This window comes from Phalacrocorax carbo, chromosome 1 (genome assembly GCF_963921805.1).
Source record: "Phalacrocorax carbo chromosome 1, bPhaCar2.1, whole genome shotgun sequence".
NCBI lineage: Eukaryota > Metazoa > Chordata > Aves > Suliformes > Phalacrocoracidae > Phalacrocorax > Phalacrocorax carbo.
The window spans coordinates 17,559,291-17,581,610 of NC_087513.1; the positions used below are offsets into that span (position 1 = coordinate 17,559,291).

Consider the following 22,320-nt stretch of genomic DNA (forward strand, 5'->3'; position numbering starts at 1 on the left):
TTGCTCAACTGTGTACCAAAATACCTTACTTGTACAGCAAACAAGGAAGGAGTAAGGGGATAAATGCCTATTCTTTTTGTTCTGCTTGTATGCACATAAATTTGTTAAAATACCTGAAGTCACTTTCATCATGTGTAAAGAGAGAGATTTATTTCTAAGGGTAATTATCCCAACATATAAAAACATTTTTAAAAGATGTTTCCTGGTCTCAATTCCAGTTGGAAAGTATTTTCCATTTCCTCTACCAAGAACTAATGTGATCACATAGTTTGGCAGTTATACAGTATAAAGTTTTGACCTCTCTTGACTGATCGTAAGGCAGATTTTATTTTTTCCGATACTCCCTGGACTTTGCCACTGCCTAGCTTGGAAAGACAGGAAGCATACATATTTGCAGTGCTGAAAATGTTATTGTATGCAGTAATGGCAGTGTTAGTGAGCAGCTTTTCAGAGTAAATAAAAAATACATAGAAAATTAACCAACTGACAGACAGGCCTTTCCTTCCAAAATTAAAATGTTTACATTATGGGTACTACTTCTATTCATTTGGAGGAATGATTCGATTAACATTTATGTTCTTGTGCTTCACTGAAATAACCTATTGTTTCTTACATGGGAGCCTTGACAAAGGCAGGGTATTTATTCTCGCAGCAGGGGGGATCTGCCCAATGTTAATCAAGATTGCAACCTGATGAGACTCAGCAGTTTGCAGCTGCTCCTTCACAGTCAACTAGCTGCAGTGGCAGATTGATTTTCCCCCCTTACTTTTATTTAACATAGAAATTGCAAAGTGTTTCTCTAGATGTCGACTGGTCATTGCAGTGCAGATCGCTGGCATCTCTTCGGCTCTGATGACCTCACAGAACCATAAGCCGATGAAGAGAAATGGAATATTCTGGTGAATGAAGAGGGACCTACTGGTAGTTCAAACCATGCTTAGTTCAAACACGTAGCTATTTTCTGACCATGTTAAATGACCCATTTGGCAGAACAGGCTTTTGCCTAAATGGAAGAATATGTTGCTGGGAAAGGAAAGAGGGATTCTCTGAGTGATTTAGTGTATCATGGGCTGTTTTTTCTCTTATATTTGGCAAGTACTACACTATTTATCTTCTCACCACCTAGTACAGGTAATACTTTGTAACTGAAATAATGTGAAATAAATAAAAGATTGGAACAGAGGGAGCCCAAGTTAGGAGTTCCTTCAGAACTGAAAAATGAAATTTATTTCATTAATTTAATATTTTGATTAATACTAAATAAGTTTACTGGTGACACAAAGGATATTTAGAGTATCATTCATTAAAAAAAGGAATCACTTTGAATAGCTGAGTCCTAGAAAGAGAATTAATCACAGAACATGAAACTTGGGATCTAGCGACAAGAATTTCTGTTGCAGGCTCAAAGATCATCTGCCATAAACGAAGTAAAATAAGAAAAAATTAGCCGTATTAATTGACTACAAAACAGTTCTGAACCACAGTGTGATTAAAATATAAAAAAGGCAATACAACAGTGGGTTGTTATGAAGACAGGTAAGAGGGAAATTTTATGACACTGAATAGGATAGACTATTGTGGACAATTTTGATTTCATTTATTAAAAATAACTTCCAATTAGAGCAAATGCACAGAACTGGAGCCAGGGCAATGAAAAGCTTACCTTATCAAACAGACAAAAAGGACTTGTCGTGTTTAGCCTAGCAAAGTAAAGGCTAAGGAATAGTTCTGGAAATGAGAAGATGCCATCAATGCAAAGGACACAGAAACAATGGGGATAAGATGCTCATGAGTAATGTAAGCTGGAAATCAGCAAGTGATGCCCAGCCATAGGAGGGGTCACCTTTGGGAAAGCAGCATGGGTTAGAATTATTAAAATAACTTAAACTTTTTGTGATTATGAAGCTGGTGTTAGCAAGAGGGCTGGCCTACATTCAAAAGAAAGTAAGTAAGTAGTACTTGGAAAATACACAAGAAAGCAAACTGCCACCACCAAATAACAGCGCACACATTCACATTTCAGGCATCATCTTTGCTTCTGCGGAATCCTACTGGAGCAAGACTGATCCCTAACAGTAGGAAGAGCTAACACTAACCGGCATTAATTCACACTATTATTTTCTGGAAATATCTTCAAGGAGTTAAAAGCCAGACTTTCATCTGGGTACTTAGCAGTCCTTTCTGCCTGTCAGACTCATCTCCTGAAACACCATGCTACCCGAAAGGCAAGTTTCATTAGCTGTGCCAATTCTGCACTCATGAGTAAATGTTCAATGTGGTGTACAAGAATTTACCAGCATGACCCCCATTAATGGTAATGCAAGTCATGTAACTGAGTTCCTGTTCATGGGGCTGAAAATTTACCTTGCGCTGCCTAACCCAAAAGGCTGCCTTTTTACTTAGTGCTCCTCCAGAAAGAGGTTGGAATTCAAACTTCAAAGACCACATGCTGTACAAATGAATAGCAAGAAGAGGTACCAAACAGTGCCAGAGGGAGAACTCGGTCTCCCTTAAACAAACTATGAATGAAGTGGATTCATCCTGGATTCAAAAAAAAAAAAAGGGGGGGGGGAGCAGCCCTGAGTGTCACTGTGTATTATCACCATCACACAGTGGTTCTTAAAAAATGCTGTGCACCCCATACTAAAGTACGTTGTGTTTGTTGTACTGACACTTATGCTTGCTGGATATAGTCGCATACAGAATCACTTGGAGAAGAGAAAGAAGCAGCTCTGACTCAGGAGCCACATGTGAGAGCAGAAGCCACCTTCCCTTTTCGCTAACTGTGAAACAAGATGAACCATATTTATATTTCTCAAATAATGGCAATTAATACATAAAATTGTACACAATGTCACAAAACTTAACTTTCCCTCTTTGAGCTTTCATGAAGGAGATTAGTGGTTCCAATATATGGGTGGACAATCTCAAACCTCATGTCTAACCCATGGCATTCTCCCTTGCCCAGACAGAGTTACAGGCAGACTGTGACTGCAGGAGTGCCAGACTCACAGGATGTCTTGTGAAAATTGCACTTCCCTTTCTGACCATAGTTAACAGTGAGACTCACCCATCTCCTGTCCTCAGTGGTGATCTGGAGGAGTGACCTTCTCAAGCTGCAAAGGTTGCACGTAACTCCCTTTGGCCACCTGCAGTGACTCTCTCAGGTTGCAGGCGACAGGGGAGTGAGAGAACACCGCTGCAAAGGTATTTTTCTACTGATGCCAAATCTGATTCATGAAACTCAAGTATGGAGCAATGAACTGTTTGAACTTCTGCCCATAGCTTCAACAGAAAGAAACACATGTAGATTCTCCCAGGTGCATGTGTAGTGCTGTGAAGCTTAATCTGTGGACTTGTGTTTTATAAATGGAGACCAGACAGAGGAGAGAAGGTCATCAAAACACATCTGTTTATAGTTTGCAAATCTACTGCACAAATCTACTCCCGTTCCACTTAAAACATCAGACACAGATATTCTCATGTATCTCAGTTTCATTTGGATCCTCTATTATTTTAAAGTAAATATTTAAACTGCAAGAGCCCACACAGTTACTTATTAAAGAAACAGATGGTCTAACGATGCGCAGTGAAAGGAAAAGACATACAGATTAATGGACAATGGAAGCCTTGTCTTAAATATTTAACCATTACCTTTTTACATTATAAATACTACTGTTTTCAAAAGCCACGATGCAAAATTGTTGGAGAGGTTTAAGCAAATAGTCCAATCTTTGGCAGACTTACTTTGAACTAAACCAGACTGGACACTGTACATAAAATAGTAATAGTACAAACTGCAAATGTTTGTTTAGTGAATCAGCAGCAGTGATGACACTCAGATTCCTGGATCTCACCCTTTTATTAATTAATCTGCTTTTCCAAAGGTCCCACAAGCATTTCCTCCACCAGGAACACCTTTTTCCAACTTCCATTCTTAGATAAAAAATTGCCACTTGACTTTTTGCTCAGATGGAAAAAGGGAGAGTGGTTTTGGTCGGCCACGGGAGAGTGTTCCAGCTTCAAGGGTATTCCCTGAACTCAAACTGAAAGCTGTGCTCTCCAGCCTGAACCTCGGCCATGAGGACTTCCGCCTGCGTTAGCCACCCCATTGAGTCTTTTGAAGGAGCTGAGGAGACGATTCAGCAGCTGACTGTAAGTATGGCCAAGACTTTGAGAACATAAACTGGGAATCCTTGCAAGTGAGACACAACCCACCTCTTTATGCTCGGCATGAGGAGACCTCTTTTCTTGGAGGACAGATATAATGTTGCATATCATAAATACTGCATTTGCTCAGCTCACTGTACACATTAAAAATATATCTACTTTAGAAAGTTGGTCTTTTAGCATAATGCTTTGTGTGGCGTGGCTTAATATGCAGAGCTTGGCTTGTTTGTCTTTTTAATAAGTGCAAATGTGTAAAAAGAAAAGCCACCCTGAAGTCTGTGCCAGCCTTTCAGTGCTTCCAAGAGTTTGCTTGCTGGACAGTGTTACCCTTCTGTTTTTGTTAATCAGTAGCTAATGATTTATTGACTGTTTGGAGTGGTTAAAGGTTAAAAAGAATCTGTTTCCTAGTTATTTTTAATACAAAAAAAGCACTCCTCTCCATTGTTAATGTGCTGGTTCAGACCCCACCACCCCCAAAAGTGTTGGGTGGAAAATGCCTCACATTCATACTCTTTGGGGCTCTTCACTTTCCAACGCTTCCAGCTACAGTAATAATGGGAAAAAATGGAGCAACTGGCATCGGGTCCCACGGGAGGCTGCTGCTGGGGCTCTGGCCACTGCTGGGGTCTCCCCTTGCTGGCTCCCTGGCACTCATTAGGCAGCCCGCCAGCCGCCCTGGCTCCTTCGTTAACCTGCCGGCCTCTGCTCCGCTATCTAACACAGGGAAGGGAGAAACCCCCTCTGATTCCCAGGCGATGCTGTGCTGCTTCAGTGGTCAAAAAGCTCATTAAGGGCCCGCAGCAGCAGCGGTCTCCCTGGGCAAGCGGCCAGAGCCCGGCCCCCTGTAAGGAAAATAAATAAGTAAACAGGAAAAAACAAATGGGGAAAGCACCGTGCTTGCAATCCCATGGGGGGAGACTAGGAAATGCCAGAGCAGCTTAGCACTGTGGCAAGGACTTGCAGACCATTCTGATCAATTGGGAAACTCCAAATTAGGCCAGATTAAGAGAAACCATTAATGTTAATCTCTGCTTTTTAAAGCTTCCCCCTGCAGCTTTCCAGAGCACCCTTAAAATAAGGTGGTGTGAAGACCTGAGAATCTTTTACACATCCTGATTAGTCACCAGGGAAAGGCAGGACAAATCATTTCACATAAACCCCTTACTCCTTTGATGTATGTATCCCCTTTATTCCCTGAATATTTTAATGGCATTTCTTTATACAAACTTGGCTCGAGTCTGCAGAGAAACATGAGAGCCTGTGACAGTGAAAAGGAAAACAAAAAAGCTTCCCATCGATGAGTCAAAAATGCAAATCCTGAAAAGCCACCAGACCAGCTCCTTTTCCTAGACAAAATCCCTGAAACACCAATCCCATGATCCAGGCTGAGCCACAAAGTCAAGCGAGTTTTACTAGCCTGATCTGTTATCATCTCCTTCGTGGCCGCATCCAGAGGCTAAACTTTGATATTCAAAGCAGAAGGCTTTCGGCACAGCTACGAGACCTGGCACATGTGAATGCTGCTGCCTGAATTGCTGCTGCTCTTTCAGTGGGGTGAGGGGGGGAGCCCTCCTGTCCCACCATGCAGCAAAGGCGCGGCAAGGCTGTGAAAAGCCATGGTTACACACACATGGCATTCAGACATGCACCTTCCCTCGACAGACCAGTACCAGTATCTTCACAAATATCATCCAGCTCCTGCAAAGGCTGTATTCTTGGATTTGACTAATTTTGGCAAAGGCTGCTGTAGTATTGATGGGAAGAATGAGTCTTGCCTGCAAATGGAAATTTTATCCTCAAATTCGTATTCCCAGAATCAGTGACACAGCAAAAAGGACCTGTTTTGGCTGCTGAGAGACCATACCCACCCCTCAAGGCAACATCCAGCTTTCCACGGGGAGACACCACTCACCACAGTGCTCCACTGCTGCGGGTCCCCTCATCCACCCTCTGCAGCCCTCTCCTCCCCTCTGACCTGCCCCTGTGGCTGGTGTGCCTTCTCCCTGCCCTCTCCTGCCCTCTGAACTCTTTTTCTGCCTATTTTGCTGCCACCCTCCCTTGCACCAACCCTTCCACCAACAAGGATGCTCTTCCAGCACCCTCGGAGAACTGAGAGAGGAGAGCACGTGAAGGATATTGGAAGAGCATCCTTCTCCTTCACATGCTCTCCTCTCCCAGTTCAGCAAACCCTTCTCCCTTTGCTATTTGTACCTATCTGTCTGCCAAAGTACCACTCTCAAATATTTTCAGCTTTATATAAATCTTGTGGTTTATGACTTATTTGTGCATCCAGGATGCAAACGTTATTGCTGTCATAGTCCAAGAAATACCCAGAAATAGCACAGCGTGACACTTATTCACAACAACTAACTCCTCCTCGGACTCATCCCTGGTGACACCTTGCCAAGCAAATTGCTGCTCAGTGTGGGTTATGGGACACAACTGGGTCTACAAATCCAAGAATCCAGTGATGCTCTATGGGCTACATCCTGTCATGGCTGGATCTTTATGAGGATCTCCTGGTACAGGCAGACTCCTGCGTGGCCGGGTAATTGCAAAGTGCTGCTTCACCTCAGTCCACAGACAGATGCAAAATATCTGAAAAGTTACTGCAAATCAGTGAGCTACTGTGAGTAGATTTACTGTGTGATTAAATGGAGATAACAGTGCACTTCAAAGCACTCGAACCAAATTCCTGAGGTGCCATTTCAATGACTCCGCTGGCTTTGCAGAAGCTCTGCGCAGCACAGCCTTCAAGCACAGTCCTCAGGGACTTACGGTGAGCCAACGGCCATTCGGACTCTGCCAGCTCTCATGGAGGTCCCTCGTATCTCCTTAGCCTTCAGGGGGAGCTGAAAATCACCATTTTGGGAGGTGCCATTTAACCTCTGAGGAGTTTTGCAGCATGGAGGTGTTAGATGGCTTGAGCGAACCTGGGCACAAGGAGCACTGTTGGGTGCCAGGTTCCCCAGTGTGATCTGAGAGCCCCACACCACAGGGAAAGCCATGCAGCTGGGAGCCAGCTCAGGTGTGGGGTGGGCACAGACCTAGAAGTGGCAGTGCTGTAAATGAGCACACAAGTCAGGGCTTTTAAATCCTGGGGGGAGCAAGAGGAGTAAGCGTTAAGCAGACTTGCCGAGGATGAGGCTTCCAGAAGAGCAGGGGCTTGGGTTGGTTTTGACACAACATGGTTCCTACTGTCACCTGCAGAGCAAAAACCCTGGGGACAGTTTCTGACAAGTTACTGCTTGCATTTGTGTATAAAATCACTGCCACAATGAGTGTTTTCAGGTGGCGTTTGCAAACTCTGTGAGAGCAACACTTCCAAAAGCAGGCGCAGGAGAGAAGGAGTCAGGCACTGGGTATGTGCTTGCCCTCTCCTCCCCAGCTGCCTGAGAGATTTCTCAAAGCTGTCATGGAGAGCTGAGCAACTCAGGGCTGGGGACACACTTTGCATCTCAATGACCTCCAAGTGACTTTCACTGCTTTACACTTTCATTTCCCAAGACACAGATTTACGGTTATTTGTTATTTCATGTCAAGACAATGGAATGTTGCTCTACCGCCAAATCCTGATTTCCTTTCCCAGATATCAATCTCTTTGCACTTACTCTCTACCAGAAAAAAAAAAACAACCAAAAATCAACAAAACCAATTACTATTAATTGAAATTCACATGAATAAATGCAGGGAGGGGCTTCTGAAGTCCAGGCTCCAGTGTGTGCCTACTCTGCAAGGGCAGATCAGCTGCCCCTGTTACACTCACTACCACCTGCAAGGGCTCCGCAACCATGCCTGAGCAGGACCAAGAAAAATCAAGTATTAGCCAATCAGCCCTTTAACACTTTTTAGAAGTTGTTAGGAACATAAATGGTTGACAGACCAAAGACATGGTGAGGGAGCAGTAGATGCCGTGGAAGAGCATAAGAACAGGACAAATGGGCAGCAACTCTTCTCCTGTCCTCCTGGCTCTCGGCTTCTCACCTGCAATACTGCAGGCTGGAGCTCGAGACATGTTTTCACAGAATACTGCCACATTTTATGGACAGAAGGGACTCATGTTATCATCTAATCAGCCTTTTGCCTTATACAGCCACAGAACGTCACCCACTGAGTCCTGCCTCAGTAACAAGGCTTGCACTTGAGCTAAAATCTTCCTTTAGAAAGGGAAATACTAACTTGATTTAAAGATTTCAAAGGACAGCAAGACCATCAGAACTCTGGGCAGACTATCATGCAGATTATATACCCTCACTATTAACAATGTTGTGTCCTATTTCTAATCAGAATCTGTCAAGCTTCAGTTTCTATATATCAAATCTATGGTCTTATCTAGACTAGGACTTTCATTGATGATCCTCTGCATTTGGGTGGAAGAGGATGAACTGGGCCCCAGCAAGGATGGGAGTCTCTGAATCTTCAGCCTGAATGCCAGGAAATTACTCATAAACTGAACTATTTCTGCAGAGATTACCTTCTCTTGTGGCATTTTAAAAATTGAGTTCTGAGCATGTAGGAAATGACATGTTTTGCATCCAGACATGAAGAACATATTTTATATCTTTGACTAGAACAACATTTTGAACTTTAAATGTAAAGCCCTGGCATGCATTCAGCCATGGAAAATCTGATTTCTTTCCCTTCCTTTAGATGCTTGTAATTTTAATTGCTATAGTTTTTTTAAATGACCATGCCCACTAACACCAAAATACACAGTGCAGACAAATAATACAGATGCATGGCTACAAATTCCTCATACACTCGTACTGTACATATGCCCCCAGCACTACCTACCATCACGCTTTGTAAGTATTCAAGCCTGCCCACCAAAAAGCACAATAATCTGCTGATGCAGTTACTTTTGTTCTTCTAAGAAAATTGTTAACAACTATCATATCCTCTATCTGGCTACCAATATTGGTAATCCAGTAAAAGCTCCTTGACCTCTTGAATTGGAAGGTAAATCAAACATGCGTGTCCCTCAGGATGCTGGCAAACATTCTGCTTGCGACTAGCAAAGAAAGTGACTTCTTCATCTGAATTGCTTTTCTTCCTTGTACAACTGAAGAAACCCCAGCAGTTTTCCCTGTGAAGAAGAGGCTTTGCATTTACACAGGTAACCACAGATAAGTCCTTCTCAAAACTAGAGCTAAAGACTTGACTGTGATCATGCTCCCTGTGTCTTTGGTGTCCTGCAATCTTTCTCGTGCTGAAGCAGAACTTTTGATCCCATAAAAATACCGTAGAAGGAAGGCCTCCAGCACAAATTGATGATCTGGTGAAGGATACCATCAGCGCTCTGCTGGAAATTAGCACTGTCTACTGCCTCCTCCTCACTGTGCTGCCACTGACATCTATAGCCCTGCCAGTACCTTCTGTTATTAAATATTAAATATTCCCAATGAGATGGGTGATAAGGAAATGATAAAATTAGAAATATGGCTAAATCTTAAGTAAGACAACATGATTTGTTTCAAGAGGAAGCACTACATTTTAACATGATTTCTGCCTTGCACAGTTGAGGGAGCCTTTAAAAGCTATATTGACATTTCTTAGAGATATTATGAGTTTAGGTTTGGAAATGCAGATACACAAAATTGTATTTCTTCCTGGAAAAATATGCCCAGAGAAGTAGGCTGTTCTTAACTGAATGACGTTTTCAGTATTTGCAGCACCTCCCCCCACAGTATTTGCTTAACATTGCAATTAATGTTCCACATTTTTCTTTACCAGAAAACGCTGAGCAATGCTAGAGTGGGTCTGTGTTGATCACGGATGCTGTAAACACGGCAAGTCACTCCTAGACAGCAAAATCCAAACTCTGACAGGCCCACATTTGATAAACAGTGGCATTATCATAATCTTCAACAACTGCATTGTTTATTTAGAAAGTCTTCCTCAATCCCTTAACAAATTAGTCTGGAAGCCACTGGGGGGATTAACTTCAGAAATTCTCCCTCAGATTGCAATTAGATCTGCTCAGATATCATGAGCGATAGACATTTGCATAAGTCCTACCCAGCCTTTATTACTAATTGCATTTGCAGTGATATGACTACCACTGGGGTCTATCTTTTCCAACTGAGTTACAAAATGCAGCACTCTGCAGCGGCAACCATGCCCTGGTGAAAGAGGTGCACCCGGCAGAGGGTGTAACACCTAATACCTAAGAATGTAATTGCCAACCACTTTTCCTGACCATTTAGATTAAGAAGTAAGTGACACTGGATGGTGTCCTGGATACTTTCAGGGCAAAGTCTTTCACCTTGGGTCCAGTGACTAAAAGTTATGCCTAGCTGGTGGCAGCTAGCTGGCTTTTCTCCAAGGAGCTGGCAATCCCTATTCAGCTGCAGGCATGTGCCTGCCTCATAAATCACCCGCGGTGCTGGCAGCCTTGTTGGCAGGTTCGGCAGGGAGACTGAGAGCTGAGCAAACAAGGCTTTCGTGCTGAAACGGGAGCCTCCCGCCCGAGGGACAGTGTGGCGGTGGGGTGGCATGGCGAAGCTGAGCAGCAGCGCAATGTTCCTGTTCACTTGTTGATCCTTGGGGGACAGGGCACCATGGACTCTGCACTTCTAACAAGAGTTAGTCCCCTTTATAGAAGAGAAAGCAGTAACCCATGTCCTCAGAGTCTTTTGACACAGCTGTCACAATGATTTTTACTAAAATATTGGTATCTGCCTTTTTTCCCCCCAAAGGCAAAGGGGCAAGATCAATTATTGTCCCTGAATAAAGAATAATTATATTTCCATGACAGGTGAATTTGCCATCATCAGAGAGGGTCTGTGTTTTCAGAAGGAACAAGATAACCTATCTGTCAGCTCCACAGGCACCCGGTGTGGGGGCACGTGTGCTGTAGCCAGCAGGGCTTGTGCTCATCTCCATAGCAGACTGTCAGAGGTTGCTGTATTTCAACCCACCCTTTTCAAAACAAAGTGCTACATTAACCTCTCCAACACAGACGAGCACCACTCCCACTGCCTGCAACTGCCCGCAATGCTTGTGCTTATACAAGGAGTTTGGATTAAAGGGCAGGTCCTGCCTGTCCACAGCAGGGGAATGCAAATGGCCACTGAGCTTCCAGGTCCCCATGAGTGCATCAGCATGCAGCCCTGTAGGTCTTGACTTTTTGGGTACAGCTGTGTCACCTCACCACAGCCTGGTGGCTGGATGAAATGTGGTCCCAGGCAGCTTTTGGGTGGGAAAACAGGTAGACTTGAGTTGTCAAAAGGGAAGCTTTGTATCCTTAAGTCCTTCAGAAGTGTTCTGCCTCTGGCCATTGCTAGGCAGTTGTGTGACACGGGTTCCCAGAATCAAAACAGAGGCTCTAGTAAAACAAAGGCAGTGATGAATGTTAGAGATTTGCTATAAAGATATTCCTAAAGATAATTCTGCTAATGAGTTGCAGGCATAACACATGTAGGAGAATGAGAAAATGCAGGCGTTGTACAAGACTGAACCTGAGAGCTTATGTACACCACACGGTCAGCTGAAGCAAGTGCTCTGTATGAGCAAGGCACGCTCCAGTGAGACACATCACGTGTCTAAGGTAAATTTGTGCCATCCTTGCTGCAGTGTGCAACTGTCCCCTCCACATCTGCTGGTGGGCCCTGGTGGCTACTGCGCACTGCCTGCTCCCACCACCTCTGCAGCTGCCCCGCGAGACTGCTGCTTCCCCGCTTACATCTCCCTTGGGAGCTCACTGGGTTCGTTGGGCTTTCTGTCAAGTCTGTACATTTACTCACCCTTTTCCTTCTGCTAGACCAGAGGCTGCCATTGGACTGGAGATCTGGAGGGCACCTCTGCAGAAAAGCCTTGCAAGCAAAGAAACTGGCTCGATTCTTCTGCTTCATTTAGAAGACAGGGACTCTCCCCCCCATCAAAAAAAACCCAACAAACCCAAAACCCAAGAACCTTCCCTTTACATCTCCAACTTTGCCAGGTAAATGTTGCAATTTTTATCTCAAGCCTTTGGTCCTGTCCATTATGGAAAGCCTTTATCCTGAAGCTGCTGAACACCAAGCCTGTTGTAAAGTGCTTCTCATTTCTTGCTTAGTGTCATGGTTTAACCCCTGTGGGCAGCTAAGTCCCACACAGTTGCTCACTCACTGCCCCACAGTGGGATGGCGGAGAGAATCAGAAGGGTAAAAGTAAGAAAACTCCTGGATTGAGATAAAGACAGTTTAACAGGTAAAGCAAAAACCGCGCATGCAAGCAAAGCAAAACAAGGAATTCATTCACTCCTTCCCATGGGCAGGCAGGTGTTCAGCCACCTCCAGGAAAGCAGGGCTCCATCACACACAACGGTGACTTGGGAAGACAAACACCATAACTCTGAATGTCTCTCCCTTCCTCTTTCTTCCCCAGAGCTTTTATTGCTGAGCATGACATCATACGGTGTGGAATATGACTTTGGTCAGTTGGGGTCAGCTGTCCCAGCTACGCCCTCTCCCAACTTCTTATGCCCCCCCAGCCTACTCACTAGCAGGGCAGTGTGAGGAGCAGAAAAGGCCTTGACACTGTGTAAGCACTGCTCAGCATTAGCTAAAACATCCCTCTGTTATCACTGCTGTTTTCGTCACAGATCCAAAACACAGCCCCATACCAGCTACTATGAAAAAAATTAACTCTACCTCAGCCAAAACCAGCACACTTGGACATGACAAAAAATGCACATGGAGGTGGACAGTGTGCGTGGAGTGACGGTGGGTGGTTTGGAACAGACCTGCCAATGCTTTTTGTTTTATTTTAACAGTAAGAGCATTGACAAATACTGTCTTCCAAGAGGTATACTCTCAACTTATGCCACTTCAGACATTTATATTTCCAGAGCTCCCATACTACATTTCTGACCAACAAATTGCCTGACTACATAAACATCAGCAAATGAAGCCCTGACCTCGCCTGGGGCTGCTTTTTTCTTCCTGTCTTTTCCTCCCTGACTCTGTCCTTCCTTCCACTTCATTCTCCAAGTCCCAGGCAAGTGCAGATGGGATTTGTTGCTCTGTTGCAACCTGCTTCATCCCAAGCCTACCTGAGCTGGCAGCAGTCCCAACTCCACATCACCTCCAAGACCCTCTGCTGCCCCCAGCTCTGTCCAGAGCCCAGCAGCCAGGGAGGGCGCACAAACTCTGTGCAGCAGTGCTGAAGAGCTCTCACTGAGACTGCACTGCGAACAAACGGGGCTCACTGAGGCCTCCCCAGAAATAGGGCTGGTCGGTTTTCGCCCAGAGGTACACCACTTCCCAGCAGGGATGGTCAGTCTGTGACACACGGTATGGAGGACTTGTGGATGCAGACTCAAAAAGGTAAGTTCTGCTGGTGCCACAGCACAGTTGTACAGTCACAGTTAAATAACCCTTTGGGATCAGCTTTGGCCAAGGAACCCACGGGCAAAGGAGAAAGCTGCCCTCCCGCCCACTCGCCTGCTGGCTGAGCAAGCACAAGGGGAGAGCTGCAGCATGCACCCAAGGTACGGAAAATCAATTACAGTGCGGGTCCTGGCACTGAAACAGAGGGTGTTTTGGCACCTGGAAACAGCTTTCAGCCAGTGAGTGAGGGATAGATCCTCCCTGGGAAGGAAAGGTACTGGCAAATTCTAGTGTGCAAGTGGGCTGAGCGCTAAATCTCTACAGCATTAGCTCAGACTTCAGCAATACTCAAGCTCCAGCTTGCCCCAGATGAAGGCCAGCTAACTCAAGAGAAACCATTGTTTACCACAGGCAGGCGATTTTCGAAAGCATATGTGAGTCTGATTTAGAGCAATGTACCTCCTGTGCTTTGAATTCACAGTGCACTGAAGATCAGCTCTAAGCAGACCTCATTTCTTTTAAGTTTATCTCTAACTGAAGAATTTGCCTGTTTTCTCTGGCAGCTGTCTTCAGGCTAAACGCAGGTCTGGGCTCTGCTGGGTGGGAAGCGCACAGGTATGGAAAGCAGCAGGTAACTGCTAACTGCAACCTCTGTGAAAGGGTGGGCTACTCCTAAGACAGGCAAGCATCTGAAACGACACCCGTGGCACTCTTCAGCATAAAGAAATGCAAGGAAGGAGTAAAAGAACAGCGGCTTACTATCACTTATAAAATATGAGAAGAAAACTTAGCCCAGGTATGGAAAAAGGATAATGTTTGTCCTGACTATCTCATCCTAGGAGCCTACAGGCTCAAGTAACCAGTACAGCTGAGATACTCTTTGAGGCACCCATCGTTTTACACCTCCTGACCATGGAAGAGGATCCCATGCACACGCATTGCCCAGTCTTACAGTCGTTACTTCTGTGAGTCATTCCGTGAGTCATTCAGGGATTTGTTCATCCCACCCCCCAGAATTACTGTACTGCACAACAGTGATAGCATGTTTCTCTCTGCTCTTCTGGTTTCTTTCATTTGGGTAAAATTATCCTGTGCTCCCTTAAACAGATGCAGAAGGAGATTCTGCCTACAGAACAGTAACATCCTTAAGTGACTTTGATGTCATATATGTATAAGTAACATAGAAGATACACAGTATATAAATACACATGTACATGCCCTTTATAATTAAAGGAACATGTCCATACAAAAAACATTTTTATCTTGTGCCAAATGATGAATTCTACCCTGAGGTAATGAATCAGGTAAAACACTAACATAAATTTGATGGTATATCTCAAATTCTGAACAAAATTGCATTTCTATCAGAAGTTTGGGAGAGTGGCTTGAAGTTTTCACTTAATTAAAAACACCACCCACCAGCAGGCTCATTAAAATCTCCTGTTGCAAGCACTACTACGATCATACATGATCCTGTACGTGACATGAATGTCAGATAATTCATGGAATATGATCGATGCTGAGCATTGTTACCATCAAACATCCTGGTGGTTTTACTCCTATTCCAAATGAATATCAGCATCGTTAAACCTACTGACTGTCACTCATGCTGGCAGGCTCAGGAGAGCCAAAGGGTAAGGACAAAATTCCATCAGAGGCTGACTGTGCTCCCATCATGTGGAAAGGATGTGCATTACCAAGGCAAAGAGGGCAGCTCACATTGCGGCTGCCACTTATGCCAGCTACCCTGTGAACAAGCAGCAAGTTGTTTCTGCTATTTTTCATCGGTTTTATTTGCCAGGCTGAAATATTCCCCCTTATCCCTCCTTTCCTTCCAAAATCCCATTAAAAAATCCCATTTCTTCTGAATTTCTTATCAATTTATATACCTCTTGAGAAAGCAGGTCACACAGAGGTCACCTTTAACTTAATACCTCCCATTGATTTTAATGCCTGCAAGATCAGGATCCCAGAAGATAATATGTTTGAGCTAACAGAGTCAGGGAGTAGCTTTCCTCCCTGCCCTCCCCACACTGTCAGCAAACGTCTATAATGGCAAGTAACACTGCTAACAGGTAAACTGATACCTTGCTACTGGGTAGCTGACAAGACTTTTAATATATAACTGAAACTAGAGAACGGTTGTTATTAACACTCCCTAGTTCACTTCTGCTCTCTTATAGCTACTAATTCCTTCCCCTTGGTGTTTTCTCTTCCAGAAATCCAATACAGAGCCAACACTTCCTTAGTACAACATCCATCTGCTTCCCTTAGGCACTTCCACTGAAACCAAGTGTGTCAACTGTTACCAGGGGAGGAAGCATCCATTTCCATCACTACACAGTAAACGAAACGACATTGCTTCCCTTTCTCCTGATAAAACCTGTTTCGTTACTGCAGCAATTTACAGTGATGTACATACCAGGATTTGTAAGACAGCATCGAATACTTGAGCTGATAGAGAACTGGTTTGATGCTTCTCTGCAAATGCAGTGGCACAAAGTCAGCTCTGGACTCACCTCTTGCCAATGAGCCTCCAGTGTTTGTCCCCAAGTGGCAGGGGACCCTCATGATAAGGAGTTAGTTATAAAACAACATTTTTCAACAACGCTGAAGATAAATATTGCCAAGCACATTGCTTCTGAGCTGAGTACAGAAAATAATTTACAAGAGTCATTTCTACACTCCTTATTTCCAAACTGACTTTGTGCAGGGTGGCAGCATCACCAGGATGCCACAGAACTGTGTACCACTTTAAGGAAACAGCTGCTGCAGAAGTTTCCCACCAGAGTGCCCCCTCCCCGCACCCAAGTCACCCATTTTTGGTGTCCACATTCCAGTGAGAGCCAAATATCATCCACAGAGCTGCAGGTGCCAAAAACCACTCAACCTTTGCTCGTATCTGACCATGATCAACTTGGATTGCAGCAACAGCTTTCAGAGCTGTGAAAACTCATCTACAAAAAACTTGCTTTGGACTGAAGCGATTTAGATTATGTATCAAAGCCTGCTAGTCATTCTCCTCAAAAACTGAAGATGAAAAACTAACCTCAGCTGTGATGAAATCTAATACTCCTATGTGAATTACAGCATTATCTGAAAGCTCCAAAGAAGACCTGCCCCTTTTTTTTCTTGCTAGATACTGTACGAATGGGGAAAGAAGGAAACAACCTGAAGAGTTTCTACCTTAGTTTTTAAAAAGATACTTTAAAGAAGCTTAACAAAAAAAGGAACTGGGAAAGAAGGATGAAGCTAAGAGAGTACCTGACCCCAAACGCTTGCTCTGAGCACAACAGGAAAATTTTAGATTGGTATTTATTTGAACCTGCACCACAGGTTCAATGTCTCACATTTCCAAGGCAGGAGGAAAGGGTCCAGCTCGAAGAAGCCTGTCACCGCCCGAGGACACAGTGGTGGGTAGGAAGAGGACAGGCACAGCTGTAATAACCCCAGTAGCCGGACAAGCAGCCTGGCAGCACTCAGCTGTAGAGGGGTGAATAATAAGAGAAGTTTTAAAAGTCTGTATGGGTTTTGCTGTGCAAAAAAAGCACAGAAGTGACACAGGAAGGCACTGATGAATGGACAGGCAAAAGAGATTGTATCTATAAAATAAAGAAAACCTGCTGATGGAGCAGAAGGCAGATTGAGGGAGATGAAACTCAACATAAGTGAGGGGTAAGAAAGAGAAGGTATAAACACCACTGTAAGGGTTTTTTAATGCGGGCAGACAATGAATACTCTACGGGTATCTGTAACGACGGGTTACCCATCTTCCATGGACCGCACTGGGAAGAGATGTCTGAAAAGGAGCAAAGACCAGAAGCTCCCTGGGCAAGCAGCTGAGCAGAAGAAGGGGCAAGGAGCCCTGTGGGGGTGCTGGTGCAGGCAGACCCTGTGGCCCCCCTGCCAGGGATAGAGTGATGCTGCAGAATGCCAGAGCAAGCTGGAGGGCAGAGGGAGGGAGGGGCTGGAGGTGGGGATCAAATGTGAGCTGGAGGCAGGAGGAGGGAGCTGGCTCAGGGGAGCTGTGCCTGCTCGGGGAGGCTGCATGGTGTCTGAGCTGAGAAAAGGGGCTGAAGTAGTGATGGGACGAGGACCTGACGCTGTGCGGAAGGATTTTGGAAAGAGTGGAAGGATGCAATACCTGCAAAATAATATGAGTGCATAATTTAAGCAAACTCATGAGTTTTGGGTACTCTGTTATTCAAACACGTCTTAGCTGAGTCAAGTTTAGACACAGTATCCCATTTATCTTGGCATAACCCAAATCCCTAAATTATCTGCCTTTTCAGCCTCCTCACAGGAACTTTTCTTCCAGATTTTTTAAAACACGAAGTAGCCAAGGAACTGCTTTACAAACAAATACCAGCCGAGGCGAAGGCTTAACCCTGCTGGAAGGTGCGGCGGGCAGCCCTGCCTCCGGCTGCTGCTGTCCTGCAGTGTCTGCTCTTCTTTCAGCTGGTGCAACATATGCAATTCTCAGACATGCTGAAAAGCCCCGAGAGCATGCTAAATACATATATGTTAGCATATCCTACTTGTGGTATTTACTCAATATTGTGAGCTCCCCTCTGCCAGCCTAAATGTAACCATTCTAGAATAAATATGGTGTAGACTGGGGTTATCCTGTGCAGAGACAGGAGTTGGGCTCAGTGATCCTTGTGGGTCCCTTCCAACTCAGGACACTGATTCTGTGATGCTATGAAATACCGCTAAAGGGAAGGTGATGACCTCAGTCTCTAACACAGACAGCAAAGGGCAAAGTGCTGCTCTCCACACAGTGACCCTGCTTTTCATCACTTTTACGTTATGTGAGTGCAAAGGCAATGATGTCGGTGGTGTTCCCTGGCATGGCCCCTCTGCTCTCCCTCTCTCCCATAAATTTCCTCCTGTGCAGTGGGGACTGGCTCGTTCCCCTTTGAAAAACTGGGGCAGAAGAAGAAAATGATGACAGGGTGCATGTGCTAACGATAGGAAAACACCAGCTGCTAACATGGCTCACCCACCAGTTTGCTTGAACAGCAGCAAGCCCTGAGAATGAGTCAAGGGTTTATTTTTAAACATCAGTGTCAGATCTCTTTGCCATTTAAAGAGCATCCTGGGGGGCTGCCCGGGCCCCTCATCTGCTCTGCAGCACTTCAGCAAGCCACTCCAGTGGCTGTCCCCATGGCTGTGCCCTCCCCTCCTTGTCCACTGAGGAGCTTGAAAGCTGGAGTGTCCCTCTGCTGCCTCAGCAAGTGCCAATTACTCTGCTAAAGGGAATCACTAAGAAATATGCAGACTATGGAAACATGGCATGTTGCAGTTCGTAAGCAAGAGCCGCACAGTGTCCACAGATGCATGCATGGCGACACACCAAGTTTCACTTCTATTTCTCTGTGCTCTGGAGAGTAGAGAGTATATTAAGGTACAAAACTCATAAAGTAAGTTCTTAAAATTTAAACAGTGTTTTTATTTCCTTAATAAAATATCTTTAGGCTAGGAGATTCTATCTAGGAGCCCAAAGAAAATTTTAATCCTCCCATTCAAACTGCTACACAAACTGTGATGAAAGGATGCAGCACTGGGAAAAAAAGAACTTGCCGATCACATTAATTCTTCGTCTTCCATTCAGCTTCCTACACCAGTATCCTGTTTCCTTTTTAACAGCCAACAATGCTCCTCTATTTCCTTAAGCGATTCCCCATAATGCTATCATGTCAGGCTTAAAAGCAACGCTTCTCAGTAACTGAATGAATTCTCTAATTTTTGTTATAGATTACAGAAGAGCTCTGACATATATCTGTAAACAGTGACATCGTACACCCTAAAAGTCTGCTTTTTGTCTCATCACAAAATAGCTGGTTTGCACAAAGTCGCCACCTTTGGTTCAGTCAAACCGAACCTGCTCCTGGCAGCCACCAAAGGCGTAGCTATGGGACAGGGACGCTGGAGCCCACCTCTGAGAGTCATGGACTGTGTGCAACGACACTTTTTGCATTTCTTGTGCGTATTTTTTTATATAGCAGACAAAAAAGTTATTTAGTATGATAGCCCTTGATTACTGAAACACACCAACCAAACAACAATAATCAAATTTTCCAAACCAGAGAAGCTTGTGCTAGCTGAACTGGTCATTTTACACAAGAAAAGACAGTTATAGGGAAGAATTTTGCTTTGCCTCAGAAAATTCTACAGTAGTGGTTAGTAGCTACCACACTGAAGGCTGCTGCACTGCACAATTCTTTAAAAAGCTCCAGATCAGTGAATCAGTTGCTTTAGATACACTGACACTTGTGAGGGTTTAAAAAACTGAAAACTAAAATAGTTCCAAGTACCTGAAAGTTTCCCTGGTAGTACCTCTGAAAAGGGTGTACTAGGTCTGATTTTGTGAGTTTTGAGTTTGCTGAGACAAAACTCAAAAGCCCTCAGAGGGAATTTTCATCCCAGGGAAGGTGAGCAAGACCAGTACCATTTGTACAGAGCTGTAGCAATGTGCTCAGTTAAATAAATGATAAAATTCAGGTCACCAACACACATCAGGTCAGAGCTAGATGAGCCACACCTCTGTTACTTTCAAACAATAGGCCACCAATGCAATTAGTCTTACCTTATTGTAGTACTGCACCTGGACTGAGTGCCACTGCCCATCACTGACCCCTCCGGGAACGAATGGTGCCACAGTAGTGGTTGTCTCCCCTGCAATGGCAGGCAAAAGGGAAAAAGTCAACGTCACAGCAAGCTCTGCTTTGCACTGAACCAAAACATGGAGAGACCCTCATCAGGCACTGGATGCAGCCATCTTCATCATGGAACATTTTGGGTTTTCATCTGCGAGACAGTAAATATCCCCAGTTTCATGGAATTATTTTGGTGCACAGATACAAAAATAGCTTCTGGCACATTTGGGTGATTTACGTTAGTTTTTATTATGCTTCTGCAGAGCATTGGGTAGATACAGCTATTGCTGAAATGGTCAAATGAGGAAAAAATGTACGTGAATTTTTCTGCATTTCTGCCAAAAGCAGCACTTTGATTTTTTTTTTTAACATGATGAATATTGTGCCAGGGTATTTTGTCAGGGAAGGGAGGCCTACTCCTCATCAGAGCTGAGAAAGTGAAATCCAAAAGTACTCTAGTATAAAACACATGGATGGTAACCTTTGTCCCAGCAAAATTTTACTAGTGATGAATTAAATTATTGGTGGCCTTTCAGTATTTAAATTTGAAAGCAAGTCCTTGCCATTGGAACTGGAAAGCTGAAGCTTTTAAGTCAGGTCTGAGTTAGCAGAACCAGCTCAGTAACCAGGCATATCTGTTCTGAGCTAGCAGCAAAATAAACATTCATGTTGAAAGTACATAAAAGGCCTAGCATGGAGAAGGGATTGCTAGGTTTCTACTTTTTTTCCCCCCTGCTTTGTTTTTTTTAACAGTTGGAAAATGCTACATAATGAACCACAAGAAAAATAACTCCCTCCTGTATGGTAACAAAGTTCACAGTATTGTTGAGCTTAAAATGTACTTTCTACTCTCTATTTGCAACAAGTACTTTTCCCTGTGTGAAGTATTATTCTTGTGTCCACTATTCTCCTTTAACCCCCATCCTATATTCTTCTGTTATTTAAACAACACAGATTTCAGCTTAGCATGTTTGGCATCTTGCTGTGATTTTTTTACCCTTTAGTGATAAAAAACGTGTGGCAAAATTTGGGCTTTTTATTCAGCTAGCAAGTTTCTGCAAAATGAAGATCAACAGTCTCCAATCCTTTTGCTTTGTTTTCTGTGAAAAAGTTGTTGCGACAGGTAAAACAGTCAGATCAGATGTCCGAAACTTGTACTGTTCATTAAAAGCCACTTAAAACTATAAAACACAAACCATTCTCCTTCCAAAGAAAATACCATTTGCAATATACAGGACCAGACCTGCTCTCAGGTGCAGTAGTGCAAATCTAAATTTAGTTTCATGTATTTTAAAGGAGTTTCTCCACATTTAAATGCATATAAATGTAAGTAGTACTTTTTTTTCTCTCATTCATCCTCAGGGTGCCTTCCAAGCAATTTGATTCAAGTTTAGACAGGCGGAGCAGAGCTACAGAAGAAAGCAGACCTCTCCAACTGCAGCATGTTATTTCATTACACTAATCCATTCAAAAGCCTGCCTTAAAATCTAATTTGGACAGCTTCAAGATAATAAAGGGGAAATGAAATTGGATATCTACAGCCCAAAGGGCCAGATATGCACTTAAGCATCACCGGTAAATCAATGGGGTCACATAGGATTTACCATGGGATCTGAGGGCAGTGACCATCACTAGGGGTAAGCATGCAACACCGATGTGTGTTGCACCTCTGCTCCTACTGCTTTACTGCTTGCAATGTCTCACTCTTCACAAAAATAAAATAAGAGTTGACTAGCCCACGTGTCTCTCCTGAATACAGAGAATGAGAAATAACCAGATTATTTCCTGAGTTACGTGCCCAGTACAGAGGTACAAACATCTCACTTGACCTACATGTAACCCCACTTGACCTACACGACAACAGCCCTTCCCAGATATTTGTTTCTGTCCTGATGGAAAACATCCCCTAAACCGGTGACAACCAGAGGCTGTCTGCCCTGCTGAGATTTAGTAAAGCCACCAATGCCTTCCCACTGAACTGACAGACCTGCTCCTGAGCTGAAGCAGGAATGCAAGCAGTCCACCAAGAGGTCCACCAGGAGCCTCAGCAAGCCTGCTGAAGTCCAGGGGGTGATTCCTGGTGGCTTCAATATGCTTCGACCATGCTGTACAGCTAGTGCTAACAGCCTCACCTGCTACCCGTCATGGAAATTAGCACAGCTGGGCATGAGTTTTTGGAT

General features: G+C 44.2%; 1 protein-coding gene and 1 long non-coding RNA gene across 12 annotated transcripts in view; one reads left to right on the plus strand and one right to left on the minus strand.

The window, feature by feature from the left end:
- Positions 1–22,320, minus strand: part of CELSR1 (cadherin EGF LAG seven-pass G-type receptor 1) — a 168,697-nt gene that overhangs the window by 52,447 nt on the left and 93,930 nt on the right. For all 6 annotated transcript variants that reach the window (XM_064445454.1, XM_064445453.1, XM_064445456.1 and 3 more), the window contains exon 5: positions 20,071–20,159. In XM_064445454.1, coding sequence (XP_064301524.1) covers positions 20,071–20,159 — 89 coding nt within the window. The remainder of the gene's footprint in view (positions 1–20,070; positions 20,160–22,320) is intronic.
- Positions 3,651–21,773, plus strand: LOC135312385 (uncharacterized). 6 transcript variants are annotated; one of them, XR_010371901.1, is made up of 5 exons: positions 3,652–4,155; positions 8,507–14,446; positions 15,701–17,156; positions 19,322–19,466; positions 21,503–21,773. It is a non-coding gene; the product is annotated as an uncharacterized LOC135312385 (long non-coding RNA). The 6 variants fall into 6 exon arrangements; XR_010371898.1 differs by lacking the exons at positions 19,322–19,466; positions 21,503–21,773 and having other exon boundaries at positions 8,507–11,719; positions 11,933–14,446; positions 15,701–18,861; XR_010371900.1 differs by lacking the exons at positions 19,322–19,466; positions 21,503–21,773 and having other exon boundaries at positions 8,507–11,719; positions 11,938–14,446; positions 15,701–18,861.